This window comes from Muscardinus avellanarius (genome assembly GCF_963383645.1).
Source record: "Muscardinus avellanarius genome assembly, chromosome: 2".
Classification (NCBI taxonomy): domain Eukaryota; kingdom Metazoa; phylum Chordata; class Mammalia; order Rodentia; family Gliridae; genus Muscardinus; species Muscardinus avellanarius.
Window position 1 is genome coordinate 94197058 of NC_137787.1, and position 26295 is coordinate 94223352.

The window sequence follows — 26295 nt, forward strand, 5'->3', positions numbered from 1 at the left end:
TTAAATCTGATAAGGGAAAGTCATTTGTGCATTCAGGATTTATGAGGCCATTGCCAAGTTAAAGTCAAAATTTGATATAATTAGTCATATAATTTAGTCCCGGCACTGCTATGAAAGAAGGAGCAGGGTTTTCTGGCCAGAGTTTCAAGACTGGCTGTCAGAACTGATCAAATCCGCCATATAATTGCTTAGCACTTTTCTTTACACTTCCTGGGTAAGCAGAGCATATGGTGTGGTTTCTCTCAAAATGCTTTCAAAAAGGTAAAAAAGACTTCAGTAATCATTTTTAATAGTAAAGAAACAAAAGATCCTGATAAACAGAGCATCCTACACATAAACTCCTTTATAGAAAATTACTTCTCAACTCATATCCTTTCTGACATCATTTTCAAAACAAAAGAGTGATATTTAATGTTTCATCATTATTATGATGAATCTATGGGAAACTATATGCGGATAGCCCATCATACACTGATATTTCTCCATTACTTTCTATCTTAATATTATACTATTTTTCTCTCTCATTTTTTAGCTTCCTTGTAGGGAAAGGAAACATAATGTCTTCAGAAAGCACTCTATTTTCAGTAAGTCACTGTTACACATACACACAGAATGGGAGAAAGATCAAGCAAGCAAAAGTGAAATAGAAAGCCAGGGCTGATGGCACACACTTGTAATCCCAGCATTTGGGAGGCCGAGACAGGAGGATTGGGGTTTGAGGACAGCTTCAACTACTTAGTGAAGCCCTTTGTAACTCAATGAGACCCTGTTTCAAAATGATGAATAAAAAGTAGGGATGTGAGTGTAGTTAGGAGGTAGAATGCCCCTGGGCTCCATTCTCAGTAACACACACACACACACACACACACACACACACACACACACACACACACAAAAGGTAGAATACAAAGACAATCCAACATTCTTTTTATCTTTATTTCAGTGCCTGTCTCTCATTCAGTCCTAATTTCTTGTTGGTTCTGAATCCTTTGGTTAGTACATATTTTTACAATGACTTTTTTCAAACCTACTGGATATATAGTTTTTTCAAGTAGAAAAATAAGTGAGTCTAGACTCTCAGAGAATTCTTAATGAGGAAAGTACTTCTCGATCACCAAGCCATTTATTATGTATTACTTATGTACTGTAAAAAGGTGGTTTTATCTGTAAGGACATCAAGAATAAAGCAAAGGCCTTTCTTACAAATCTTTCATTCTTTAACTAGATTAGTAAAATATGAAAACTGCGGGCCTATTTTACATCTATGTAATAAAAATATATGAAATTAATTTTAATCTCATTTTTGACAGTTCAATTTATTTGAATTATGGAAATTTTTATTCTTATGCTTTTTGGGGAAATTTCAATTGTACTTCACCCTTTGAAAATGGTATTTATGAGACAAACATAGGCAAATTGTTCAGCATCCTTAGACAGCTATTGCCATAAGTAAATTTACTTTTAGAAATGGTTATAAAAACTTATACCAAATAATTCTAAATTTGACAGAGGTCTAAACATGATTTTGTAAATTTTTTCTAAAAGCAACAAATATTCCTCAAGTATTTGGATTCTGTAATTTGAAAGGACATCTGACTCTGGTTCATTATCATTGTTCTTCAATGCATTCTGTTCAGCCATTTGAAAGGAAGTATTTATTGCCTGCTGCAATAAATAAACAGGCTGAGAGAGGCTGGAACATATGTGGTTCCTTATTTACATAGCAATACAGTTTAAATGCAAATTAAAAATTAAGTATGTATTGACCTTCAATTTTGATTTATTATGAAAAATCTTTAAGTTCTCAAATCCATTAGGCAGTTAAGTGCATGATATTGCTAATATACATGCTCACACATGCTCATAGTCTTCTGCTCATGAGCTTGTTACTTCTGCTTTAACTATTTATGTTTGCTGCTGCTTTGAAAACTTCCACTATTCTTTGGGTCTGAAGCGTTATTCATTTATTCACTCATCTGCCTTCTTTCATCTTTTTTCCAGAAATAAGAAAAATCTAGAGTAATCTTATCTTTCTCATCCCACAGCCACACACACTAATGAATAGAAATCAAATAACTGTTGAATGAAAGAACTTATTTCATGAATATAAATGTATATTATACAGTCATCCCTAGCTCTTATTTGTTCTGTCTTTCAAAGAGAGTAATGTTTTTTCTATTTTCTTCTTTTACCTCCAGATCTTGGCCTTTATTTTAATAATTATGGCCAAGGTTAAGTGTACTGATTTAGCCATGTATGTTTTTCTTAGTAAAATGTAATCACTTTCATTTATCCAATAAATTTTCAGTTTCAGATCTAGCTTCAATAAAATAAAACTGATAAGGCATTTCCCTTATCTTTTGTTACCATACTTTTTGTTTGTTTGTTTGTTTGTTTGTTTAGGAACTTTCTGACCAATCGGGAGTAAAATTTAAATTCTTTTTGTGTCTCCAGCTTAGAAGTATCAGTGAGGATATAGCATGATGATAAAATAGGAGAAGAAGGACTTGACATATATTGGTGACCCACTTATTGCCAGGCTCCTAGTATCTCTTACCTAACTTAATCTTCACAATAAGTACTATCCAGAAAGGTTAATATAATTTCCTACGATTAAGCAGCAGAAATCTGCAAGGATTATCTGCTCTTTATTCCTATACCCAGCTATAAAGTGTAATCTCTTTTTTTTTTCCTTATATAAATGAACATTATATGATCCCTAAATAATTGCTATTTCACTCTGAATTTCATACACAATTTAACTTAAATATTAAAAAGGAAAGACTTTTCTATTTACCACAGGTCATTGTAATGAAATTTCACAATGGGTACCAGAATAGACTTAGGCCATTACATTATGTAAGTCTGCTATCATATTTTTTTTTTCATTCTGTTTTCCTTTACATCCCATTATTCACCTTCATAAAGTGGATTCTGGGAAATTTCATTGAAAAATTGTGAACATTTCTACAACACAGACAAATTTGTCATTAACCCAAAGGATATGTTTCTCCATCCTAACAGTTCCACATTGACTCAGAAAATGTAGGAAAGTAGAAAAAAAATCAAAAGATCATGTTGTTCAAATCTTTTATTATATAGACAAGGAAAAGGGCTCAAATAGATAAACTTTCTATCCTGATTAGAATGCTAATGATAATTAAAAATTAGTGTACTTCTTCCTGGAAGGAGTTGATAATGTTCTATGTGAGACACATAGAGGCTGAGACATTTGAACCATAAAGATATTTTCAGGGAAGATCTTGGTTTCAAATGATCATGCTAAATACTTTGTGGAAAATCAAGAAGTTCTGACAGCACTGGCACCAATCAAAAAGACACCAATATTCTGCCAAAAGAGCATGAAAGACAGCAGCTATTGAAACCTGATTTTAGGCTGGACATGGTGGCACATTCTTAAAATTCCAGTACATGGAGGCTGAGACAGGAGGATCACAGTTTTAAGACCCTCAGCAATCTAGAGTCCTATTTCAAAATAAAAAATAAGATAGGATTGGGGGTGTAGCTCATAAGTAGAATGTCCTTGGGTTCAAGCCTCTTTAATACACACACACACACACACACACAAACACACATACACACACACTAGCACACACAAATGCAAAAAATGATTTGTAACTAAAAATTTAGGATATAATATATGTAATATATTATGTAATATATAATATACCATATATATAATTAGTTATAGCCAGGCGTGGTGGCACACGCTTGTAATCCCAGCATTTGGGAGGCTGAGACTGGAGGATCGCAGTTCGCAGACAGCCTCAGCTACCTAGTGAGGCCCTCTGCAACTCAGTGAGAACCGGTTTCAAAATAAAGAATAAAAAATAGGACAGGGGGTATAGCTCAGAGGTTGAATGCCCCTGGGTTCCACCCCCAGACCCAAAAAAAAAAAAGAATAGCAAATGAATCCAGCCTCTTTTGATTTTTAATCTATATCATAACTCAGCTGAAGCATCAGGTCTTTAGCAACAAAGTTTAATTTTTACAAAAAACTATTATAAAAAATTATGGTAAACAATCATAGTAATATTTTTTTCTTTTCATTTTTTAAAGCATTCTAAAATCTGGGCATGGTGGTGCATGCTTGTAATTCTAGCGCTTGGGAAGCTGAGACAGGAGGATCACACAGGTTCAAAGCCAGCCTCAGCTACTGAGTGAGACTCTCAACAACTCAGTGAGACCCTGTTTCTAAATAAAGTATAAAATAGGTCTGGGAGTATAGCCTAGAGGTAGAAAAGACCCTGGGTTCCACCTCCAGTACCACACACACACACACACACACACACACACACACACACACAAAAGCATTCTAATGCCGAGCACGGTGGAGCAAGCTTGTAATCCCAGCATTCAGAAGGATAGCGGTTCTCTGAAATCCTCAGCTACTTAGTGAGGCCCTTTGCAACTCAGTGAAATCCTGTTTCAAAATAAAGAATAAAAATTAGGGCTGGAGGTGTAGTGTGGAGAATGCCCCTAGTTCCACCCCCAATACAAAAAAAGAAAAAAGCATTCTGAGGATACATTATACATTCATGTTTGTTTGTTTGTTTGTTTGTTTTTGTGGTACTGGTGATGGAACCCAGGGGCATTCCACCTCAAAGCTATATCCCCAGCCCAATTTTATTCTTTATTTTGAAACAGGATCTCACTGAGTTGCAGAGGCTCTCACTAAGTAACTGAGGCTGTCTTCGAACCACAATCTTCCTATCTCAGCCTCACAAATGTTGGATTACAAATGTGAGCCACTACATCCTGCTAAGATTTTTTTTTTATTGTGATAAATGCACAAATACAAAACTTACTATCTTAACCATTTTATGTGTAGTGATACTGAATATTTTTAATGTATCTATTGGCCATTTGTATCTCTTTTTTGTGAAGTATGTATTCAATTCAGTTGCCCATTTCAGGATTGGATTATTTGTTTTTTTAGTGTAAAGCCTTTTAAGTTCTTTTTATATTCTAGATATTAGTCCTCTGTCGGAGGGCTAGCTGGTAAAGATCTTTTCCCATTCTGTAGGCTTTCTCTTTAGACTCTTGATGGTTTCCTTTGATGAACAGAGACGTTTTAGTTTGATGCCATCCTACTTACTAACTCTTGTTTTAATTTCCTGAGCTTTGGCCTCTTTTGGAGTCAGTTTCTACCCGTGCCTATATATCAGAGTGTTTAAGGATGAAATTCAGACATTTTTTTTAGGTACATGAGAAATAGTTTTTGTTCTAAATTTCTGCATTTTTGTGTTTAGTCAATTTTTGAAATGGAATGTTAAAATTTCTTTCTCATTACCTTTTGTGTATATCTAATGCTAATATTTATATAACTATCAAGAGATAGACACTTCACAAAAGAAGAGATACAAAGGGCTAATAGATACATGAAAAGATGTTCTTCATCACTGGCCATCAGGGGGATGCAAATCAAAACTACACTGAGATTCCATCTAACCCCAGTCAGAGTAGCAAGCATAAAGAAATCAAACAACAACAAATGCTGGCAAGGATGTGGGGAAAGAGGAACTCTTTTACACTGTTGCTGGGAATGCAAACTAGTTCAACCACTATGTAGATCTGTGTGGAGATTCCTAAGAAAGGTGGGAATAGATCCGCCACATGATCCAGCTATACCACTCCTGGGTATCTTTCCAAAGGGGTTGAATTCAGAGAAACACAGCAACATATGCATACCTATGTTCATAGCAGCACAATTTGTAATAGCCAAAATATGGAACCAACCCAGATCTCCATCAACAGATGAATGGATAGCAAAACTGTGGGAAATACACACAATGAAATTCTATTCAGTCATAAAGAAGAACAAAATTATATAATTTGCAAGAAGATGGAAAGCCCTGGAGAACATTATGTTAAGTGAGATCAGCCAAGCACAGAAGGAGAAGATACATATGTTTCCTCTAATATGCCCAAACTAGGAAACACAAAGGATACCAGCGGGACTCCAGATATTGAAGGGGAAATACTAGCTAAGTTTGGATGTTAAGATAGGAGAGGAGGAAGGCTGATCTTGATTAATGAGGGTCTACACCTGAACATGTGTAAAATTATGAATAAGACATGGTTAACCTGGACAACCATTGGTGGGAGCTGGGAAGGGAAAATGGGGGCGGGGGGGAGAGGGCACCAAATATAGTGTAAATGTATACTATTTATGTTCAATAAAAAAATTGTTTTAAAAAAAGAGATTACACTTAACATCTTAATATTATAAAACTCAAGTTGGATTTATAGCAGATAGTAGCATCCAAACACTCTGCATCCTTACACCTCTGCCTCACTCATTTCAGTTGTTAGTGTCACAATATTGCATATTTACAATTGTGCAACCAAATCATAAACTAATATTTTAATGCATTGGTCTTTTGAATTATGTATAAAGCAAAATGTGAGTTTACAAACCAAAATTACAATAATACTAGCTTTTAAGCAATTATTTTTGTTAAAATAACTTATCAGTCTCTCAAATCATGTTAAAAACATTAAAATACAGTTGAATCCCACTATTAAAATAATACCTGACTTTATAACTGCCTATATGAATATTTTATTTATTTATACAATTTATAGTTACTGTTTAATAAATACCTTTTCATTTTGGCCTATAAACTCCTTTGAGCATTTCTTGCACTTAGGTTCTTGTCCTAATGAATTTCTTCTACTCTTATCTATCTGGAAAGGTTTTAATATCTTCTTCACTTTAAAAGCACAGTTTTGCTAGATATAGAATCTTGATTGACATTTTTCCCTTTAGCATTCTTAGCAAATTAACTAATGTTACAGTCTAACCCCAAGTTTCTAATGAAAATTTTGCTTACAATCATATTAAATATCTCTTCTATAGAATGCTTTTTTCAAGATACTTTTGATCTTTAATTTTAGATATATTATTAAACTATAGATATAGATTTCTGTGAGTTCCTCCTATCTTGAGTTTTTTGAGTATCTTTAATATTTATATATCTTTCATCAGGTTTTGAAAGTTTCCATCCATTATTTATTTGAATATTATCTCTCCCACTTCCATCTCTATTCTTCTGCAAAGTGCATATGTTGGTCCTCTTGATGGTGCAGCATGGGTCACATATTTTCTGTTCACTTTCCTTCCATCTTTGTGTATGTGTGTGTTAGGGGGGTCTGGGGAGGAACCTGGGGCATTCTAACTCTGAGCTACATCACCTGCCCTATTTTTTTTTCCTTTATTTTGAAAAAAGGTCTCACTTAATTGTGGAGGGCCTCACTAAGTAGCTGAGGCTGTCCACGTAGGAACCGCAATCCCCAGGTCTCAGCCTTCTGAATACTGGTATTACAAGTGTGCGCCGTCACACCCGGATACCTTTCATATATTTTCTTTCAGTTTTTTACATTGGTATTTTCTGTCATATTTTTAAGTTTGATTCTTTTCTTATACTTACCCTAATCAGCCTTTTACTCTTTCTAATGAGTTTTTTTCAGTTATTGTACTTTTCAACTTCAGAACTCATGTTCAAGTTTATTAGTTTTCCTCTCTCTTTACTGATATTTCTATTTTGTTCATATGTTTTTCTTCACTTTCTTCATATCATCTTTTTGCATTTCATCCTTTTGATACTCATCCTCCTTGAGTATCTTTAAGACTACTGGTTTAGATTTTTATTGTAATCCACTATCAATTCTTTGTCAGGGATAATTTCTGTTATCTTATTTTTTTCTTTTGAATTAGCCATATGTTTTTGTGTGTTTTTTTTTTGTATACCTTAACATCCTTTATTTAAAACTGAAAATTTAAATACAATAAAATAGTAGTTTTGGATATTAGTTTTTTTCACTTTTTTCTTTTTCTTTTTTGTTTATCTCTTTTTCTTATTTTTCTTTCCTTTTCCTTTTTTCCTTTTTTTTTGTTCCTCTTCTTGTTTGCTTAATTGTTGCATTACCATTTCTGTCAAATATAAATATTAGTGCTAAGTTAAGCTCTTCTCAGATCTTTTCTTAGTCTTTACTTTTCCTTGCAACTGCATGGTAACTTTCTAATGTTCAATGTATAATTGACTGTGCTTGAGTGTCTAATATTTAAAATCTGGTATTCCAATGGAAAAAGAAAAACAAATACAAGTGAAGCAAGCTTTTAAAATCCTCCAGAAATCACCTTATTTGGAGAGGGAGGGACTAGCAACAATAGAAAAGATAACAGTGGCCATCACTTCTTTGTCTAGACCTCTGAGATCAGTAAAGACCATCAATTATCAAAGTACAGTTTCCCCAATATTTGAAAAATGGGCTTCTTTTTGCCAACTCAGGGTTGTACAAGCTGTGCAAGCTGCTCCAGGAATACATGCATAATTATTTGCTATACCAATGGGTTTTCAGGGAGTCATAGTTGATAATGTGTTATGAGCTGAAATTGAACAAAATTAATCACAATTTGCCAATCAGGCCTTACCCTAAAAGTTGCAAGGTTTCAATAGACAATAGAATTCCCAAATAGCTGCATTCAAAAGAATCTGCCAGTACAGTCGTTGTCAGGGTGAGGAAAATATTCCTGCTTTTATTTACTCCTCCATCCCCAGAACTCTCTCTCAGCTTGATTTTTTGCTAAAAGAAACCAAAGTACAAAAACATGCTATTAGTTTATAGCAATCAAATTTTATTGGGAATAAAGTATTGATTTTGATTTTGGAGTAATTAGCAAATTGTGTTATAGCCCTGACAAAATCATATACTATTTTGTTTAATGTTTTTACTACTTACTTTTTGTGAATATATAAATTATGTCCTCATAAAATACAATTAAGTGTAAATTTAAAGCCTATCTAATTATAGAAAGGTATCATATCTTTTTCCAATGAAATATAAATAGTATGGCTTAACTTTATTATTTCATGTATTGATTTTGTTTAGAAAAATATTAGTAATGAGATATCAAAACAGTGTTGAGCATTAATGGATTCTATCCATAGGAAACTTCTTTTTGATTTCCTGGGACAAAGTAGCTCTTTAAAATTAATGTAACCATTAATACAGCAAACAGTTTCTTTAGCAAGAGCAAAGAAAACTCAGTCATTCAATCAATTCATAATAAAAAGGTAGTTTGAGAATCTACAATTTGTCCATCGATGTGCATGTCAGTAAAATTAAAAAGAAATCAGATAAATGAAATTTATAAAAATGAAATATAAGCCGGGTGTGGTGGTGCACGCTTGTAATCCCCATGCTTGGGAGGCGGAGACAGGAGGATGATGCAGGTTCAAAGCCAGATGCGCTGGCTTAAGAGACCCTGTTTCAAAAATATAAAAATAGGTCTGGGAGTGTAGCCCAGAGGTAGAAGGGCTTCCAGGAACCCCAGTACCACCAAAATAAAAAAATAATAATAATTATAAAAATATGAAAAAAGAAGTCAATTATCCTCATCTTTATTATGGCAAGAGTAGACAGTAAATGGGGCCATACTTATTCCTTGATAAAATTAGCTTCTTTATTAAGAGAATAATTATGCACTTTGATATTGAACAGACTATTATGTATCTTTTGAAGATATAATTATTAATTAAAATCAATAGGTAACAGAAGAACTAATTTTAATGAATAACCTCACTCTGTTGTTCTGATCTTTTAACAAAGCTAAAAAAATGAGGAGTCAATAAATTTTTATAGTTTTTAAATTATAGTTCTACATTTTCACACTGTAGCTAATGATTACTTAAATAGCAAGACCAGACAAAGAAACCAAATAGTCCAAAAGAATGTGGATAACCTACAAAATAATTAATTCATCTCTCAATAACTGAATAGTGTGCATGCTTTTCTAAGACTAGGGAAATTAGCAATGGGAATTTTGCTTTTCCTGAAATAGTATTTAGATCCCAACAGATCACTTTTGACATGTGATTTGTTTCCTTCTTTATATAAAGCTTTAACTAAATTTTCACTTAGAAATTATATTCCTATACTGTAAAGGACAGATTATTCATTTTTATAACAATATTTAATTGAGGTTTGGGTTTGTATTTGTGAAGGTATAGGCTTCTAAAGGAAAATTTATTGGAATTAACTGCATCCAAAATATTTTCCATATACTTTTATTGATACATTATAGTCTCATATCATAGTGTTTTCAGAGGGAGAATGGCATAAAATCATCAATTTGAACTATCAAACTTTTCTGGTGTGGAATATTCATGACGAACAGAACGTTTTATGTCAAAATATTTTTACTATTATTTTTTATATATCTGTATGTGACTAAGACCTTCTCTGAATTACAAAGAGAATTTAGAGCAGTTGAAAACAGAGGTTTGCAAACCTTTTCTGTAAAGGATACGATAGAAAATATGTTATCCTTGCCTATTGTAGGTACCTACGCTGCTATTTTAGCAGGAAAGCAGGTAATGGCAATGTATCAATAAGTATAGCCACATTCCAAAAAAAATTTATTTTTAAAAACAGGTGGTTGACTGAATTTGGTCTGTAGATTGAAGCTGACCTCTTATTAAGAACATAAATAGACATACATTTTTGTGTGTGTGTGTGGTACTGGGGTTCCTGGAATCACTTCTGCCTCCGGGCTACACTCCAGACCTAATTTATACTTTTTTATTTATGGAAACAGGGTCTCTTAAGCCAGCGTGACTGGCTTCAAACCTGTGCGATCCTCCTGTCTCCGCCTCCCAAGCGCGGGGATTACAGGGGAGTGCCACCAGCCTAGGTGTAGACATGCATTTTAAAGAAATAATAATCTTAACTCTATACCCATATTTCATAAACTATCACATATACAGGGCACAGACAAAACAGAGTGAAGAAAATGAAAAAGCCAAAGTTAAAAAGATAAACCTTTAAGTTTTAAATGTTATTTTCTCTCCCTCTCTCACACATATATCTCATGTATTGCTTATACATATTTTTCTACATAATAATGTTCTACATTATTTTTAAAAAAACATGTTAAGTAATCTTTCCTTTAATTTGTGTCTACTATTACCTAGGCATATCGATAATCCAAGAAATAAATATAGACATAACAATTTGTTTTACCTATATTTGATATTTAACATACCAATTAAGAGGATTGGTTAATTTGATAATTGAGTAGAAATTAGATTTCTCTTTACATAACTAATTTAACAGATTAATATATTCTATTCATTTTATTTAAATAATGTAGGAGTTTATCTTTCTCACAATATTTGGATTCCAAGTAAAATGTTCATGGTGGATTTTCAGATATCAAAGCCTATAATTTGAATGAACTAAATAAATGTTTTATGAAGATTTCATTTTAATTCTATTTTAACTTTTTAAAGGTATATTTAGCTTCGTAACTTTTTATGTGTGTGTGTGTGTGTGTGTGTGTGTGTGTGTGTGTCTGCATATCCATGTGTTAATACTACATATAAATTTAATTTGTGCTTAGGCATCCACATGTTCTTTTTTATTTCTTTCACTTCAACGTTTCTAACTGGCCCAAATAGTAAATACACATTTTAAATATATACTCTTTATTTGTTTCCATTATATTTATCATTAATTCCCATAAATGGTTTGGGTAGTCCCATTTAGACTTTTATTGGGATAACCTTCAGTGGTGGAAACATATGAGATATTAAGATGATTTTGTTAAAATAGCAAACAAAATATCAAAAAACACTCTGGGGGCTGGGAGCAAATGAAAGAGAAGTTCAAAATATAAATCTATAGACATGGCAAACCCAGATAATCTGCAGCTAATTATTCATGGCTAATGATGAGGGCAAATTGATTCAAAAGGGAAGACCCAGGGTGTCTTTATTGTTAGTTTGTAGTACCCTCAGACACGCAGCATCCCCTGGAAAATTTGTCTTGCATAACACAGAGAACAGGATGGTTTGCCCTCTACCAACACCCAAACAGCCTGCAGACAGCCCAATATCTGAGATATTTTAATAAGCACAGTCTCCTAAAGATTTCTAGTAACAAGTTGGGAACCTAATTTCATTAGGGGGAAATCAGGGTTCTTGTCAGGCAGAAACAGGAAACAATTATATCCACATTCTGTTTCTAAGTGAGATGAGGCTCTTGATATGCTGCCAGACCAGCTTCTCTGTGGTGTCAGGCCTGCAGAATAATGCCTGCAGAAGAAAACTGTTGAAAATAGCTGCCATACGTGTAGAATTATTGATGCTTAGCAATTCAGTGACAATCTGGGAAAAGAACAGGGACTGACACGTGGTTACTACATGAAATACAGCAAGCTTTGTGCACATTCAATATATAGTGCTTTTTACTTTTCAAAGAACTACAGGGCAGACTAACAAGGCATAACATTCATTAAAACAACGAAAAGGATCCCCCACTGATCTCACAATTTAAATAATCCATCATATTGCAGTCCCATTATTTGCTATTTTCTGAGTGTGTCATTAATATTTTTATGAACCAAAAATGTATTCTGACTAAAAACATACATACAGTAGAAAAATATTTTTTGCAATTCTGATTTTCATTTATTTTTTACTTTAAAAGAAAAATATCCTTTCTGTTTCTGTACAGATGCTAGTCTTCCAAATGCAAAAATTTAGTCACAGTGAATTTCTTTAAATTTTGGTATACAACGTACCATCAGTTGCCACATTTCCTCCAGGGCTCTGTGTTTATTTATTTATTAGATTTCCCAAATTATATGCTTGGTTTAAAGAGCTTCAGGGCAAAAATACAATGAGATTACATTAGTTAAAAATATAACCAGCATCAGCAACATAAAAACTTAACAGTAAAACGGCACGGCCATATACGAATAAACATAGTCATCATTTTAACACTCTGTTGGGAAAATCTATATCACAAAGACAGATTGTGTGCTACTCCCTAAAGCCTAGGGACCTGAGGCCTTAGGGATCTACACAGGCCTGGAACTTGGGTTAATCATCCCAGGCTCTTTTGAGAAATGTAGCTCTTTATCCAGAGGAAAATCAACAACTGTTTGCAGAAGCTAATTTCATTTGGCAAGAAGATTAAGAAAAACTAAAACTTCATGAGATTTTTTAAGTGCTTTCTGGCTAAAAAGGAGAACATTTCTCAACTTAAACACCCATCAAAAACTAAACAAAACAAAAAGGATTGAGAACATATTTGAGATATTTTATTTTATTATGAGAGAGTAAGATGAAAATAAAAGGAGGTAAAATTATAAAAGTCTAAAAATGATTTGAATGCTTGTGTGTGTGTGTGTGTGTGTGTGTGTGCCCTTGTAAATTTAAAGTCTTAGACATGTTTTTTTTTTTTCTATTGATTATCTAAATGTTCCCAAAGTGATCTAAGAAGTGAAAGTCTAGCTGGAAGTCTTTCTGTGATTTCCAGTTGCCTTTAGGGTTAAATTAAACCACTTAAGAATAACATGTACAGATATTCAAGATCTTCAGCTCAGACTCTACACACAATTTTATAAATATAGCTAGTTTTGCTTAAAAAGTCTTCCAGTCTCATTTTATGTTTTTTTTACCTAATTCTTAATCACGACTCAGAATTCCCTTTTTATTTTGTCTTAAGAATGTCTCTTACAATGTTGCCAAGTCCAGGTTAGTGTTCTTCTCTGTGTCTTCTTGTCACTCTCTCCTACCATAGCATTTGTGATATGGGTTTGTATCTGCACATGTTTCCTATTCTCCTTTATGCCTACCATTCTATGATACATTCGAAGGGAGAAACTTTCCTTTCCATTTTGTACCTGGATTCCAAGCAAAGCATGTATCTGATCTCAGTATTTTCACTTATGATATATTTTTTCCACAGAGCAGTCAAAGAAAACTTAACAAAAATATAAATCAGATTTTGTCTTTATCACTTGTTTTGGAATAAAAAAATGAATAGATACCCATTGAGTTTATCTTACCATAGTTGCTGATAAATCCCCATGAGATCCTACTCAGTCTGCCTCTCAGATTTAACTTTGCTCACAGACCACCATTCACTTCTTTCTTTTTTTTCTGTGAAAATTTAATCTGTTTCCTATGTGTTTGGGGTTACTACTCCCTCTGCTTAGTGTGTTCTTTGCCTTAACTTTTCCATGTCCATCTTTCCCCCATTACCTTGCACTCATCTTAAATATCACCTTCTGGAATCACCTTTTCAATTTTTGTCCTTTATCCCAGTCTCTCTTTGTGGCAGTCATCAGTGCCATTCACAATATATTTACAGTTAGTTCCTGTTCTGAACAATCATAAAATTGTTCTTCCTTGGACCTCTATGTTCGTCAGGAACAAGAGAGCACCTGCCCAATTATTTAGGTTTAGCCAATAAATTTCTATCCAAAATAACATGTGTTCCTTTCAGGTTTGATAGGAGACCATCCAGATCCTCTCTGTCCCTATTGCCTGCTAACTAAGAAAAATTCAAGATGGATCCATTCGAAATTTTCTAAGGAATCTCCACACTGATCTCCATAGTGGCTGAACTAGTTTGTACTCCCACCTAGAATGTAAAAGACTTCTTTCTCCATATCGTCACCAGCATTTGTTGTTATTTGACTTCTTTATGCTTGCCACTCTGATTGGGGTTAGATGGAATCTCAGCGTAGTTTTGATTTGCATCTTCCTGATGGCTAATATTGAACATTTTTTATGTATCTTTTGGCCATTTGTATCTCTTCTTTTGTGAAGTGTCTATTCAGTTCAGTTGCCCATTTCTCCATTTGGTTATTTGTTTTATGAGTATAATGTCTTTTGAGCTCTTTGTATATTCTGGGTATAAGCCCTCTATCAGAGTGGTGTCTGGTAAAGATCTCCTATTTTGTAGACTTTCTCTTTAGGTTCTTGATGTTTTTGGGTTTGATGCAGAAAGTTTTTAGCTTGATGCCATCCCACTTGTTAATTTTTGCTTTAATTCCCTGCACTTTGGAATGGATCCACCATATGATCCAGTTATACCACTCTTGGGTATTTTTTGAAAGGGGTTGAAATCAGAGAACTGCAGTAACATATACATACCCATGTTCATAGCAGCATGATTTGTATTAGCCAAAATATGGAACCAACCTAGATCACCATCAAAAGATGAATGGAATGCAAAATTATGGGAATTACACACAGTGGAATTCTACTCATCTGTAAAGAAGAACAAAATCATGTCATTCATAAGAAGGTTTTCCACCTGGAGAAAATTATGTTGAGATCAGCCAAGCACAGAAAGAGAAAGAACATATGTTTTCTCTTATATGCCCAAACTAGAGAGAATTGGGAATACCAGAGGGACTCCAGATAACAGAGGGGAAACCTCAGCAAAGCTAGAATGGAAGGGTAGGAGAGGAAGAAGGCTGAGGTTGGTTAATGGAGGACCTACATCCAAATATGTGTAAAAGTATGAATGTAGCATGGTCAACCTGGACACTCATTGTTGGGAGGGGGGAAAGGGAAGTGGGGGTGAAGAGGGTACCAAACACAGTCTGAATGTATGCTATTTTCAATATGATCCACATAAAAATAAAAAAAAAAATGCAAGATGGTCATTCAGCAATCAGCTTGGGTCCTTGAATGATGATAATGGATATGTAGGAAGTTTACTTAAGACACAGAGATTTTCCACTTGTCTATTATCACAGTATAACCAGTCTATTGTTCTCTGTAATACTCTCTGTGACATTACTCTGATTAGTTTTATTCATAGACTTTATTTCCGGCCTAACCTATTTATTTCTTAGGTAATTACTTATGAAATGCCTACATGCTTCCTTTTGCTCTCACGTTAGATCTATTGGATAAGTAATGTCTCTGTTGTATGCCCTTGTCTTTTGTAGTACCTGGAAAATGCCTGGCCTGTTGCAATAAGTACATGTTGAAAGAGAAAATGAGAAATTGTTTGGGCCAATGTTCTTGTTTTAAAGATGGTAAAACTAATTTTGTGGCTCTCTACCACTAATTAGATCAAGTATATTATTATTCAAATTTTCTCATTCCTTGTGTCTGCCTTTCAATATGAAGGCTAGACAACCTCTTGCAATTTACAGCTTATTGATCTTTTCATAAAAATTATAATAACCTATAAGATAATAAAATAAATGTTAAATTTTATTTTAAAACAAATAGGCTAAAGAACAGTAATTTAAATATAAAACAAAGGAGTTTCCACAAATTTTTGGATAATTACATGGTCTGATTATATTTTTATCCCTGAGCTTTTACATGAGAAAAGTCTTTTAAAAATGTAATAATTACTGGGTGTGGTGGCTCACGCTTGTAATCCCAGCATATGGGAGGCTGATACAGGAGGATCGCAGTTTACGGACAGCCTCATCTACTTAGTGTGAGGCCTTTTGCAACTCAGTGAGACCCTGTTTCCAAATAAAAAATATAAAGAATAGGGCTAGGGGTGTCACTTGGAGGTAGAATGCATCTGCATTCCATTCCTGGGACCGGAAAACGTATATATAATAATGGCATAATTAAATAGAGAATAGGTGCCAAGATTACTTATAAGGGTTCAAATCACATTTCTGCTAATTATCATCTGTACTGAAAAATAAGTTCATAATATTTGTTTCTAAGCTGGTGACAGTGGCTCATACTATAATTTTAGTACTTGGGAGGCTAAGACAAAAGGATCACATATTTGAGGCCAGTTTTAGCAATTTAGCAAGAACCTCAGGATACTTACTGAGTTGCTCTTTCAAATCAAATTTATAGGGTTGGGGATATCTCAGGGAGTAGAAGAACTACGAGCTCAATTCTCAGTATTACCAAAAATGTATCTGTTGTTAAAAAAAGAGAGACTAAACAGCTTTCTATTTTTTTACTCATTTTAATTAAAATCAAAAGGAACAGATGGATAATATTTTCCCACTGGATTCAATATGATCCAGTATAATTAATATTAATCACAATAGAGTAGAACATCTATCTTATAACACACTATCCATGCATGATATACATATAAGTTAAAAATTAAACACTCAGGAAGGAATATGTGAGGTGTTGTCATGCTTTTAAGGAGGTTACCTTGAAAGTCAAGAAAAGTACTGGCTTCCCTCACAGTAATAAAAAAAATACATATCAATACCAAGAATCACACATAATTTCTGTATTTTTACAAATCCCATGCTGCTTACCCATAAACTCAGTCCTACATAGTTTATTTCTTAAAGTGGGTCTTAAAGAAAATTATGAACATTAATAATTAAAGTTTAGACAGGAAAGGAATTCAGGTTAGGGAAATAAATAATCAAGAACAGTATTTATATATAATAACATGTATATGAGCATGTATAGGTCCAGTGTTTTCATTTAGACCTGGATTTTCGGTATGGTAAATTGAACTTCCTACTCCATAGTATTCTCATGTTTTTAAGTTAATGTCATTTGATAGATTGTGGTGGCTTTTGATAGATGTTATACCAGCCTATGGGTGGCGGGAGAGGAGGAGGAGGAGAAGGAAGAGGAGGAGGAGGAAGAGGAGGAGGAAGAGGAGGAAGAGGAGGAGGAGGAGGAGGAGGAAGAGGAAGAGAGAAAATACCAAGAGACATGCCACATCTGTATTTAAAAAGCAAATAAAGTGCATATTTATTTAGGATAAGAAAACAAGTAAGTGGATTCATTTGTGAAACAAATAGATAAACCAAATAATGCTAAGCAAAGCAAAGAAAATGCAAATGAACTAAAAGTAATCAGAAAATAGCAGTATACTCTCTCCCTTCAGAGAGTCTGCTTTGATCATTCTAATCACAACTAATTCCCAGTTGTGAATAACATTCAACTAAAAGACTAGGTTCTAAATATAAAGTTAGCATGGGGCTGGATCTGCTGCAATTATTTTTATTTCTGTGTACAAATACTTGCTGATTTTCCTGATAACTTTTGATCTTTCATCTTATATTTTACAAAATTAGAAGATAGCACATAGCCTATTTTAAAAATACTATATTTGGCATGATTGGCAATGGCTATAATCTACATTTTTCCTATTAAGTTTGTCAATTGTTTTAGGTTTCAAGAGGAGCCAGTCTCTGCTTTTCTCTCACTTTCAGAAGTATGCCCTTGCTAGAGTCTAAGATGACTCCTTCTTTAGAAGTAATAATTTAACTTAATAAGTTTAGATTTCTAAGTTAATGCAACCTCGTGAATTCCCCATTATGTTATTGAGTGTGAATGGCAACACCATCTGAAAGATCTGAAAAACTTTGGAAACAGAAGTCAAAATAATCTTAAAAGAGTCAAACCCTCACTCTTACAGTAGTTAGTTAAACATAGAATTCTTTCCATTATTATTGAACTTTTTCTTTTTTGTGTGTGTGTGGTACTGGGGTTCCTGGAAGCCCTTCTACCTCCGGGCTACACTCCCAAACCTATTTTTTAATTTTTATTTGGAAACAGGGTCTCTTAAGCCAGTGCGGCTGGCTTCGAACCTGCGTGATCTTCCTGTCTCCACCTCCCAAGCACGGGGATTAGAAGTGTGCGCCACCACAACCGGCTATTGTTGAACATTTTTAAACAAGAGTATTTAAAGAAAAAAAGGGAGGGACATAAAATGGAAATATTCTCTAGAAATTGTTGTACAGTATTTAACTTTATTGAAGTTAATAAACCATTTTTAAGGTAAATTTAAAGTGTAAACGTTATTTCTTGTCAAAAATTCCCTTACACATCACTTTTATGATTTATTTACTTAGTTCTCTATTCATTTATAAAAGTAATATGGGCTATAACCTTAAACTACTAAAGATTATAACAGGGAGGACTTTACAAAGGCAAAATAAGAATTAGCAATGTAAATAAGTTTGAAGGTGACATTGGTTCTAACATATTTAAGTAATAAAAATATTTCATAATTCTAGCTCTAAGATCTAAGATGGTATTTCAAGGAAACATGATTAGTTTCACTACTATCCATAAAAAGCATTCATAAAGAAGAAAAACCAATTTGCATAAGAGAGTAATGTTCATATTAATTTGAGGCAATAGTGAATAAAGTTTTCTGATTCTTAGAAGTACAATTTAAAAATATAGTGCTGCCACATCTCACCAAGGGAAAATTCTACTAAGATAAAAAAAAACTACAGTATATAGTCCCATTTTAAAAAGAATGATATAATATTCAAATTAAAGAAAACAAGAGAAAAATATAATTTTTATAACAGGGAATTGCAAATAAATAATTAAATCTGTTCCATATAAAGCAGACAGTTGTTGGTTGCTACAAAGGTACCAGCCTAAGACTTGTCCTACATTTCAAGTTCCTGGGAAATCTAGAATTTTATAGGAAAGCATGAAATTCTTAAAAGGCCAATAGGTTTTTATTTTTTACAAAATTAAACATTCTGAGGGACAGATTCAATATATGAGCTGCCAGTCTACAACTCTTATTTTAGAGAATGTACAAAATCAATAGATTATATCTTCCATTTTTTATTAAATATTTGGAATCATTGAGTGACAATTACCTGAAATACAACTTTTGTATGTTATTGGTTGAGCTCATGCTGTAGGTTATAAAATTCAGGTAAGCCAAGAATTGCTTTATTTTATTTTCAAGAAAAGTTAAAATAGTAGGAGAAAGAACCAAGAGTCCTTGCGTTACTGCTTCAAAATTGGCCTCTTCACCATAGAACTATGCTTACAAAGCTAACTGTGCCTTCAAGTTCCTTTGGTTTTTCCTTATTTCTGAATGTTGAAATAACATAGAATTTAAAGAAATATCCTTGGTTAAAAAATTTATGATATTTTGTTTTTGAAACCATTCCCAAACTAACTCTTTAATCACTAGTAGTTAAGACATTTTTCTCTATAAAAATCTCTGAAGATACTAAATTAAATATGGTAGGAAATTGCTGTATCCTATTCCACATAAAATTCCCATTTGTATACAGACTATACTATGTTTATCAATTGCAGATATGCACATCAAGTATTTTTATTAAATCATGTTAATGATATAACCAAAGTGAAAATGATTTGAATGAACACAAAAGTAGACAAGGAAAGTTCTTGTTTTTGTCAGATCTTCTAAAGCGAAATGTGGGGAAAAAGGAACTCTTTTACCCTGTCGGTGGAATTGCAAATTAGTAAACTGCTGTGTTGATCACTGTGGCTATTCCTCTGAAAATTGAGAATGGTTCTACTATGTGATCCAGTTATACTACTCCTGAGTACCTTTACAAAGGGACTAAAGGCAGAATATTATAGTAATGTATGCGTATCAATATCTATAGCAGCATAGTTCACAATATCCAAATTATGGAACCATTCTAGATGCCCACCAACATAAGAATGGATCATAAAATTATGAGATATGCACACAATAAAATTCTACACAGCAATAAAGAACAAAATTACATCATTTGCAGAAAAATGGATGGACCTGGAGACCATTATGTTAAGTGAGATTAGCTAATTATAGAAAGTGAAGGGCCTTTTGTTTTCTTTTATGTGGGGAAGCTAGAGAAAATCGGGATACCAGAGGGACTTTAGATAATGAAGGAGAAACACCAATGGATCTAGTAGTGGATCCAGGGAGGTGGTCTAGGAGAAGGAGGGAGGAGAGGGAGAATCAATGAAGGAATCACTTTTATTTACATTATAAATGTATATGAGAATACCAATGCCAATCTCAGCTATCCTGTATGTGGAATGTGGGGAGTGGAGGAGGAGCTTGGGGAAAGACCACCAAGTGCTTTGTGTGTGTTTGTCACTGTCGCTCTGAACCACATTAAGAAGTGAGATTACAGTGCACCAATAAAAATATAAAACAGCTAGCCAAAACTCAGTACTTTCTCTATGACGTGAGCTTGATACTGTGTATGCTCTTGGCAGTGGTCACTTTTGAAAATGTGTTCTAATAAGTTTTATTTGAAATGAAACTGCATTTATCTTTCTTTTATTTTATTTTTATCTATGGTACTGGGGATTGAAACCAGGGAAATTTTAACACTCACATTCTTTTTTATTTGCTACTAAGTTGCTGAGGGTCTCCCTAATTTGCTGAGACTGGCTTTGAACCTATAATCCTCTTATCTCAGTTTAGCCTCCCAAATCCTGGCATTACAGTTGTGTGCTGGAACTCCTATTCTTCACTGATGTAACTTCTTTATCTTTGCTTCAATAGGGACATGTTTTATTGATTATTTATCACTTAGCATTACTGTTCTAAGAATACTTGGGGAGCAGAATCAAGTCCATATTGTGCCTCTTGATGTGTCACATGCAATTTTATAGCCGTGGAAAGGTTTTGAATAAAGAAGAAAATAAATTAATAACAAAAATTATAGTTTTTCTTTTAATTTTGAAGTACTGTGTATGAATTGAATCCAGAGCCTCATACATTCTAGGCAAATACTCTATTATAAAGTTGCATCCCTAGTTCTTTTACAAATTATTTTTTATTTCTTTAGACAGAATCTTGCTAAGTTGCCCAGGCTGGCCTAAAACTTGGAATCCTCCTGCTTCAGCCTCTTGAGTAGCCAGGACTACAGGTATGCACCACCACACCTTACAAAATGTTATAGTTAAAATAATCTTCTCTCCATTTTCCATATGAACAAATCAAGGTCTCAGAAGATTAAGTAACTGCATTGGTTATATCAGCATTATTATTAGCTTTGAACTTAAGTGAATCTTTTCTTAAATAATTTTCACAAATCTTCACTAAACCAGCACATTCAACAATGAATAACTCATGAACCCACTCCAAAGTTTTATAATGATATATAAACTGATTTTTGGTATAGGTAAATTATAGATTAATTGTTGGGTATAGCTATGTAAGATAATTTATTATATTAAACTTTTGTCATATATATTTGTATTGTTTTACAACAGTATATGAAAATATTGGTTACTATGATCTCCTTAAATAGATATTACAAACTTCAAAAGTATTGGTTAGTCATATTATTCAACTGTTATATGTAAAACTATATATATATATATATATATATATATATATATATATACACAATTATATTTTCTTATTATTAAGACTTATTTGCAGAATTTTTCTAGATTTTAATGACCAGATTTTAGATAATAATATTATATATCATATAATATTAAATTATATGGTATAAAACAATAATAGATAAAGTAAGTTTGAATGAGTAGTGCCTTTAAATTATTATGGTAAGAGTCTGTACTAGCTAGACACATTTTCGTAAGTCTGTAATCCCAATACTTGGGAGGCTAAGACTGGAGAATCACAGCTTTCAGGCCAACTTGTGGGAATTTACTAAGATCCTATTTAGAAAAATAATATTAATAAGAATATGGACTGGGATTAAAGCCCCTGAGTAACATACACACACAATCACACACACACACACACACACACACACACACACACACACACACCAATTCTAGAATTAAAATCTTATGGATTGAAAAGTATGTTTATTATTTAAATTTTTGCTTCCTTTTCAAAATTGTCAGTTATTCTTTAAATATTTTGAGTCAGAAAACACATATTATTTTTATTATTTCCTTCTTAATTTGAAATAATTACCCAAAGATATGTCAAAAATTAACCAGTATTATTGTTAAGAGGATAGTATGAGATTTTACTTTTTATTTTTCTAGAAGGCTCTTTCAAAGATCTCATTCTTATGACACTAATTAAAACCCAAACAAACAAAAAAAAGCCCTATATTAACTTACTTGTTCTTTCTATGAATTATATAGTACTTTCAGAAATCCCATAGGAGATAATAAACATCATTTTCTCAATTATTAGTGCTTTTAAATGATTGTGAAAAATACTAGACTGGAAAGAATTACATACACATTCTCTCCAGCATCATAAGAATGCCCAAAGAAAGAAAATTTTGAAAAAAAAATTATCTTCAAGTAAAATAATTTTCCTCATGTCTTGCTCCCTCTTTCTCTCTTTTCCTTGTTTCAAATCAAGAGATTCGTTCTCCTGCTGGTTGTCATGGGAATGAATTTCAGTGCCATCCAGATGGCAACTGCATTCCTGAACTGTGGCGCTGTGATGGAGAGAAAGACTGCGAGGATGGCAGTGACGAGAAGGGCTGCAATGGCACCATTCGCCTGTGTGACCATAGGACCAAGTTCTCCTGTCACAGTACAGGTAAGAAGAGAGCAGGTTCAGCTTCTGAGTGTGTCCTGATTGTAGAATTCTTCCAGCACATCCTCCATCTCACTCTCAAGTTCTTAAAAAGCATGCTTGTAGTTCTGGTAGGCTTGCTCACTTTCTATGTGTAACAATAATAGTGTCTGGATTAACATTCTCACTTTTGTGATCTAAAACAAGTGACTACACAACTTAAAGGAAGAAAGATTTATTTGCTCACAGGTTTTTGAAGATTACAGAGTTCCAGTCCATGTCAGGCCGGGTCTATAGGCTCAGGTGGGAGGCCAGACAGGGAGAGAGCCGGGCTCTGCTCTCACATTATGGAGGCCAGAAACAAAGAAAGCGAGGAAGCAGGATGGGGGAGGAAACCTGATATAATCCCCAAGGCCAAACCCCCAAATACCCCTATTTATCAACCAAGTTTCACTTCCAATACCCTTACTGAGTTTCTGTGGGGGATGGGGAAACATTCTTAATCCAAACCATTACATCTATCATCTGTCATCTATAGCGAGCATCTGTTGAGAAGTACTGTGGGCCTGGCACAGTTCTGTGAATGTTCTTTTGACAAACTTATGAAGCAAAGAAAAGTTTTGCAACATGCTCCAATTTACAAAGCCTGCATGGCAGAATTAAGATTTGAAACCAGCCAATTTGGATTTAGAGCCACAAACCTCAGAGATAAGAAAGAGACAGATAGCCAGGCACAGTGGCACATGCCTGAAACCTGGGTATTTTGGAGGCTAAGACAGAAGGATCACAGGTTAGAGGCCAATGTGTAATAACTGAGATTCTGTCTCAAAATAAATAATTAAAAGGAGCTATGGATGTAGATCAGTATTAGAACATCCTTGAATTTAATTCACACACACACACACACAGAGACACAGTGTGTGTACATATATATACACATATGTATATGTGTATATATTTATGTATATGTATCTCATATATGTATAAAAGAGAAAAAGAGAGCTAAATCCACAGACAGTATTTCTCTTTCTGTAGGTAAGGTCTACTCTGAAATTTAAATGTGATATCTGGAAAGGAAATGTATATATATATATATATATATATATATATATATATAATATATTTATAATAAATATTATATATATTTAATAATATAATATATATATTTATATATATTTGTTTTCAACCAGTTTTCTAAATTTTTATTATGCTGTCATTTGATTCTGTTATGATAAAGCTGTTAGTTGCCATCATATTTTTAATTTATCCTGAAAGTCTAAGATTATTACTATTTTTACAAAGGTATGCAATTATTATTGTTATTATTATTATTATTATTATTATTATTATCTTTATTTTTCTCTCTATATATTGAGTTCTACCTGACATTAGAGACATATTATTCTCCTCTATCAGAGGATGAGATAAAGTTTAAAGGAAAATTAGAATATAATTAGCTATTAAAGTATAATTTGTGAAAAAGTTGGTATGATCATTCATGGAAAGAATTTTCTAAAGGTTTCAGGATATATTCATTTCTATGTGTATGGTAATAGGAATTGAACTCAGGGGCATACTACCTATAATCTATACCCAGTCCTTATTTGTTTTTTGCTTGATTATGGTACTGGGAATCAAGCATTCTATCTCTGAGATACCTGCCCTCCCAACCCCTTGTACTTTTTTCTATGTAACAGATTCTTCTTAGATTATTGAGTGTCTCATTAATTGTTGGGGCTGTTTTGCAACCTGTGATCCTCCAGTCTGTACCTCCTTAGTACTGGGATTACATTCTTGCACCACCATGCCCAAGTTCTATTTTATTTATTTATTTATGTTTTCATATTGAAACAAGTTATCACTAAGTTTTGGAAGCTGCTCTGGAATTTATGATCTTCCTGTCTCAGTCTCCCAATAATTGGTATTAAAGATTTGTACCACCATACCTGACTCATAATATATTTTCTAATCATCTCTGGAATGTCTCTTTAAAAGGAAATTGTGTTCAAACTACTTAATCTGAGTTCTTAGTGATTCCTTTTGTTCCCTGTTTCAACAAACAATAGAAAGGAAAAGCTATCAGAGCCCTGAGTAAACAAACACTGGAAAGCACGGTGGTGGACGTGCACATAAAGATACAAAAAGACATTGCTTTCACTTAACATAATATTTTCTAGTTTCAATCTGTTTTCTTGAAAATGACATAATTTTGTTCTGCCTTATGGCGAAGTGGGATTCCATTGTTTATATATATCACATTCTCTTTATTCATTCATCTGTTGACAGACTCCTACCATGTCTTTTCATAAGCATATTTCTTTGTCAAAATGAGGTAATTAAATAAAAGATAAATTTATGTAAGTTAGCACAGACACACATAAATAAAGACTCCTGAGGCCCATTCCTAGTGAGAATTCAGTTTACAAAATGGTTATTTTCCATCAATATTTTTTACAATTATGTGACTCTCTTCTGTGGTTACATTAAAAAGTTATTTAAAAAATACTGGAAAACTGCAACTTTAAGTATAGAAATTATCTTTTTGGAAAATATGTGAGTTATATTAACTGAATGAGTTACTGGCTACTTAAACGAGTTATTATTCAATAGACTTATTTCAATGACTTAGATTAACATAATTCAAAGATTACAGAGTGTGTATTTCTCTTATGTGACTTTTGTCAAAACATAATTCAAAGAGTAAAGAGTGTATATTTCCCCCTATGTGATTTCTGTCATTTGCCTAATTAGGCTAATGTTTAAATATAACAGAATGGTTTTTAACACATATATGAATAAGAAACTGGCTAAGCTATGTTAAAACAAAATATAAACTGACATGAAAAAAATCTCATCTTAAACTAATTGGATATGCTATTGAAGTTTAGCAAATTGAAATGTAAGCCATAAAATGAGAATATAATTTTTCAATGAAGAAACTATCAAAAGCATCACAAATATGATTACTAGAAGCTTGGAAAGGGGTGAGAGTTGAAGAAAGGATGGTTACTGGAATAAGCAGTTGGGTATAAGCAAAACTTTCAATATTCTTTAGTACAGATGGTTAATAATTGTGGACAACAATTTACTCTACATTTTAACATAGCTAATAGACAGGCCAGGCGTGTTGGCACACACTTGTAATCCCCGCGCTTAAAGGGGGAGACAGGAGGATCATACAGGTTCGAAGCCAGCCATGCTGGCTTAAGAGACCCTGTTTCCAAAAATAAAAAAGTATAAAATAGATCTGGGAGTGTAGTTCGG

At 33.3% G+C, this 26295-nt stretch overlaps 1 protein-coding gene across 1 annotated transcript in view; it reads left to right on the plus strand.

Moving 5' to 3' along the window:
* LRP1B (LDL receptor related protein 1B) overlaps positions 1-26295 on the plus strand; it is a 1956425-nt gene that overhangs the window by 1222417 nt on the left and 707713 nt on the right. Inside the window, exon 21 of the mRNA XM_080689945.1 lies at positions 22873-23055. Coding sequence (XP_080546071.1) covers positions 22873-23055 — 183 coding nt within the window. The remainder of the gene's footprint in view (positions 1-22872; positions 23056-26295) is intronic.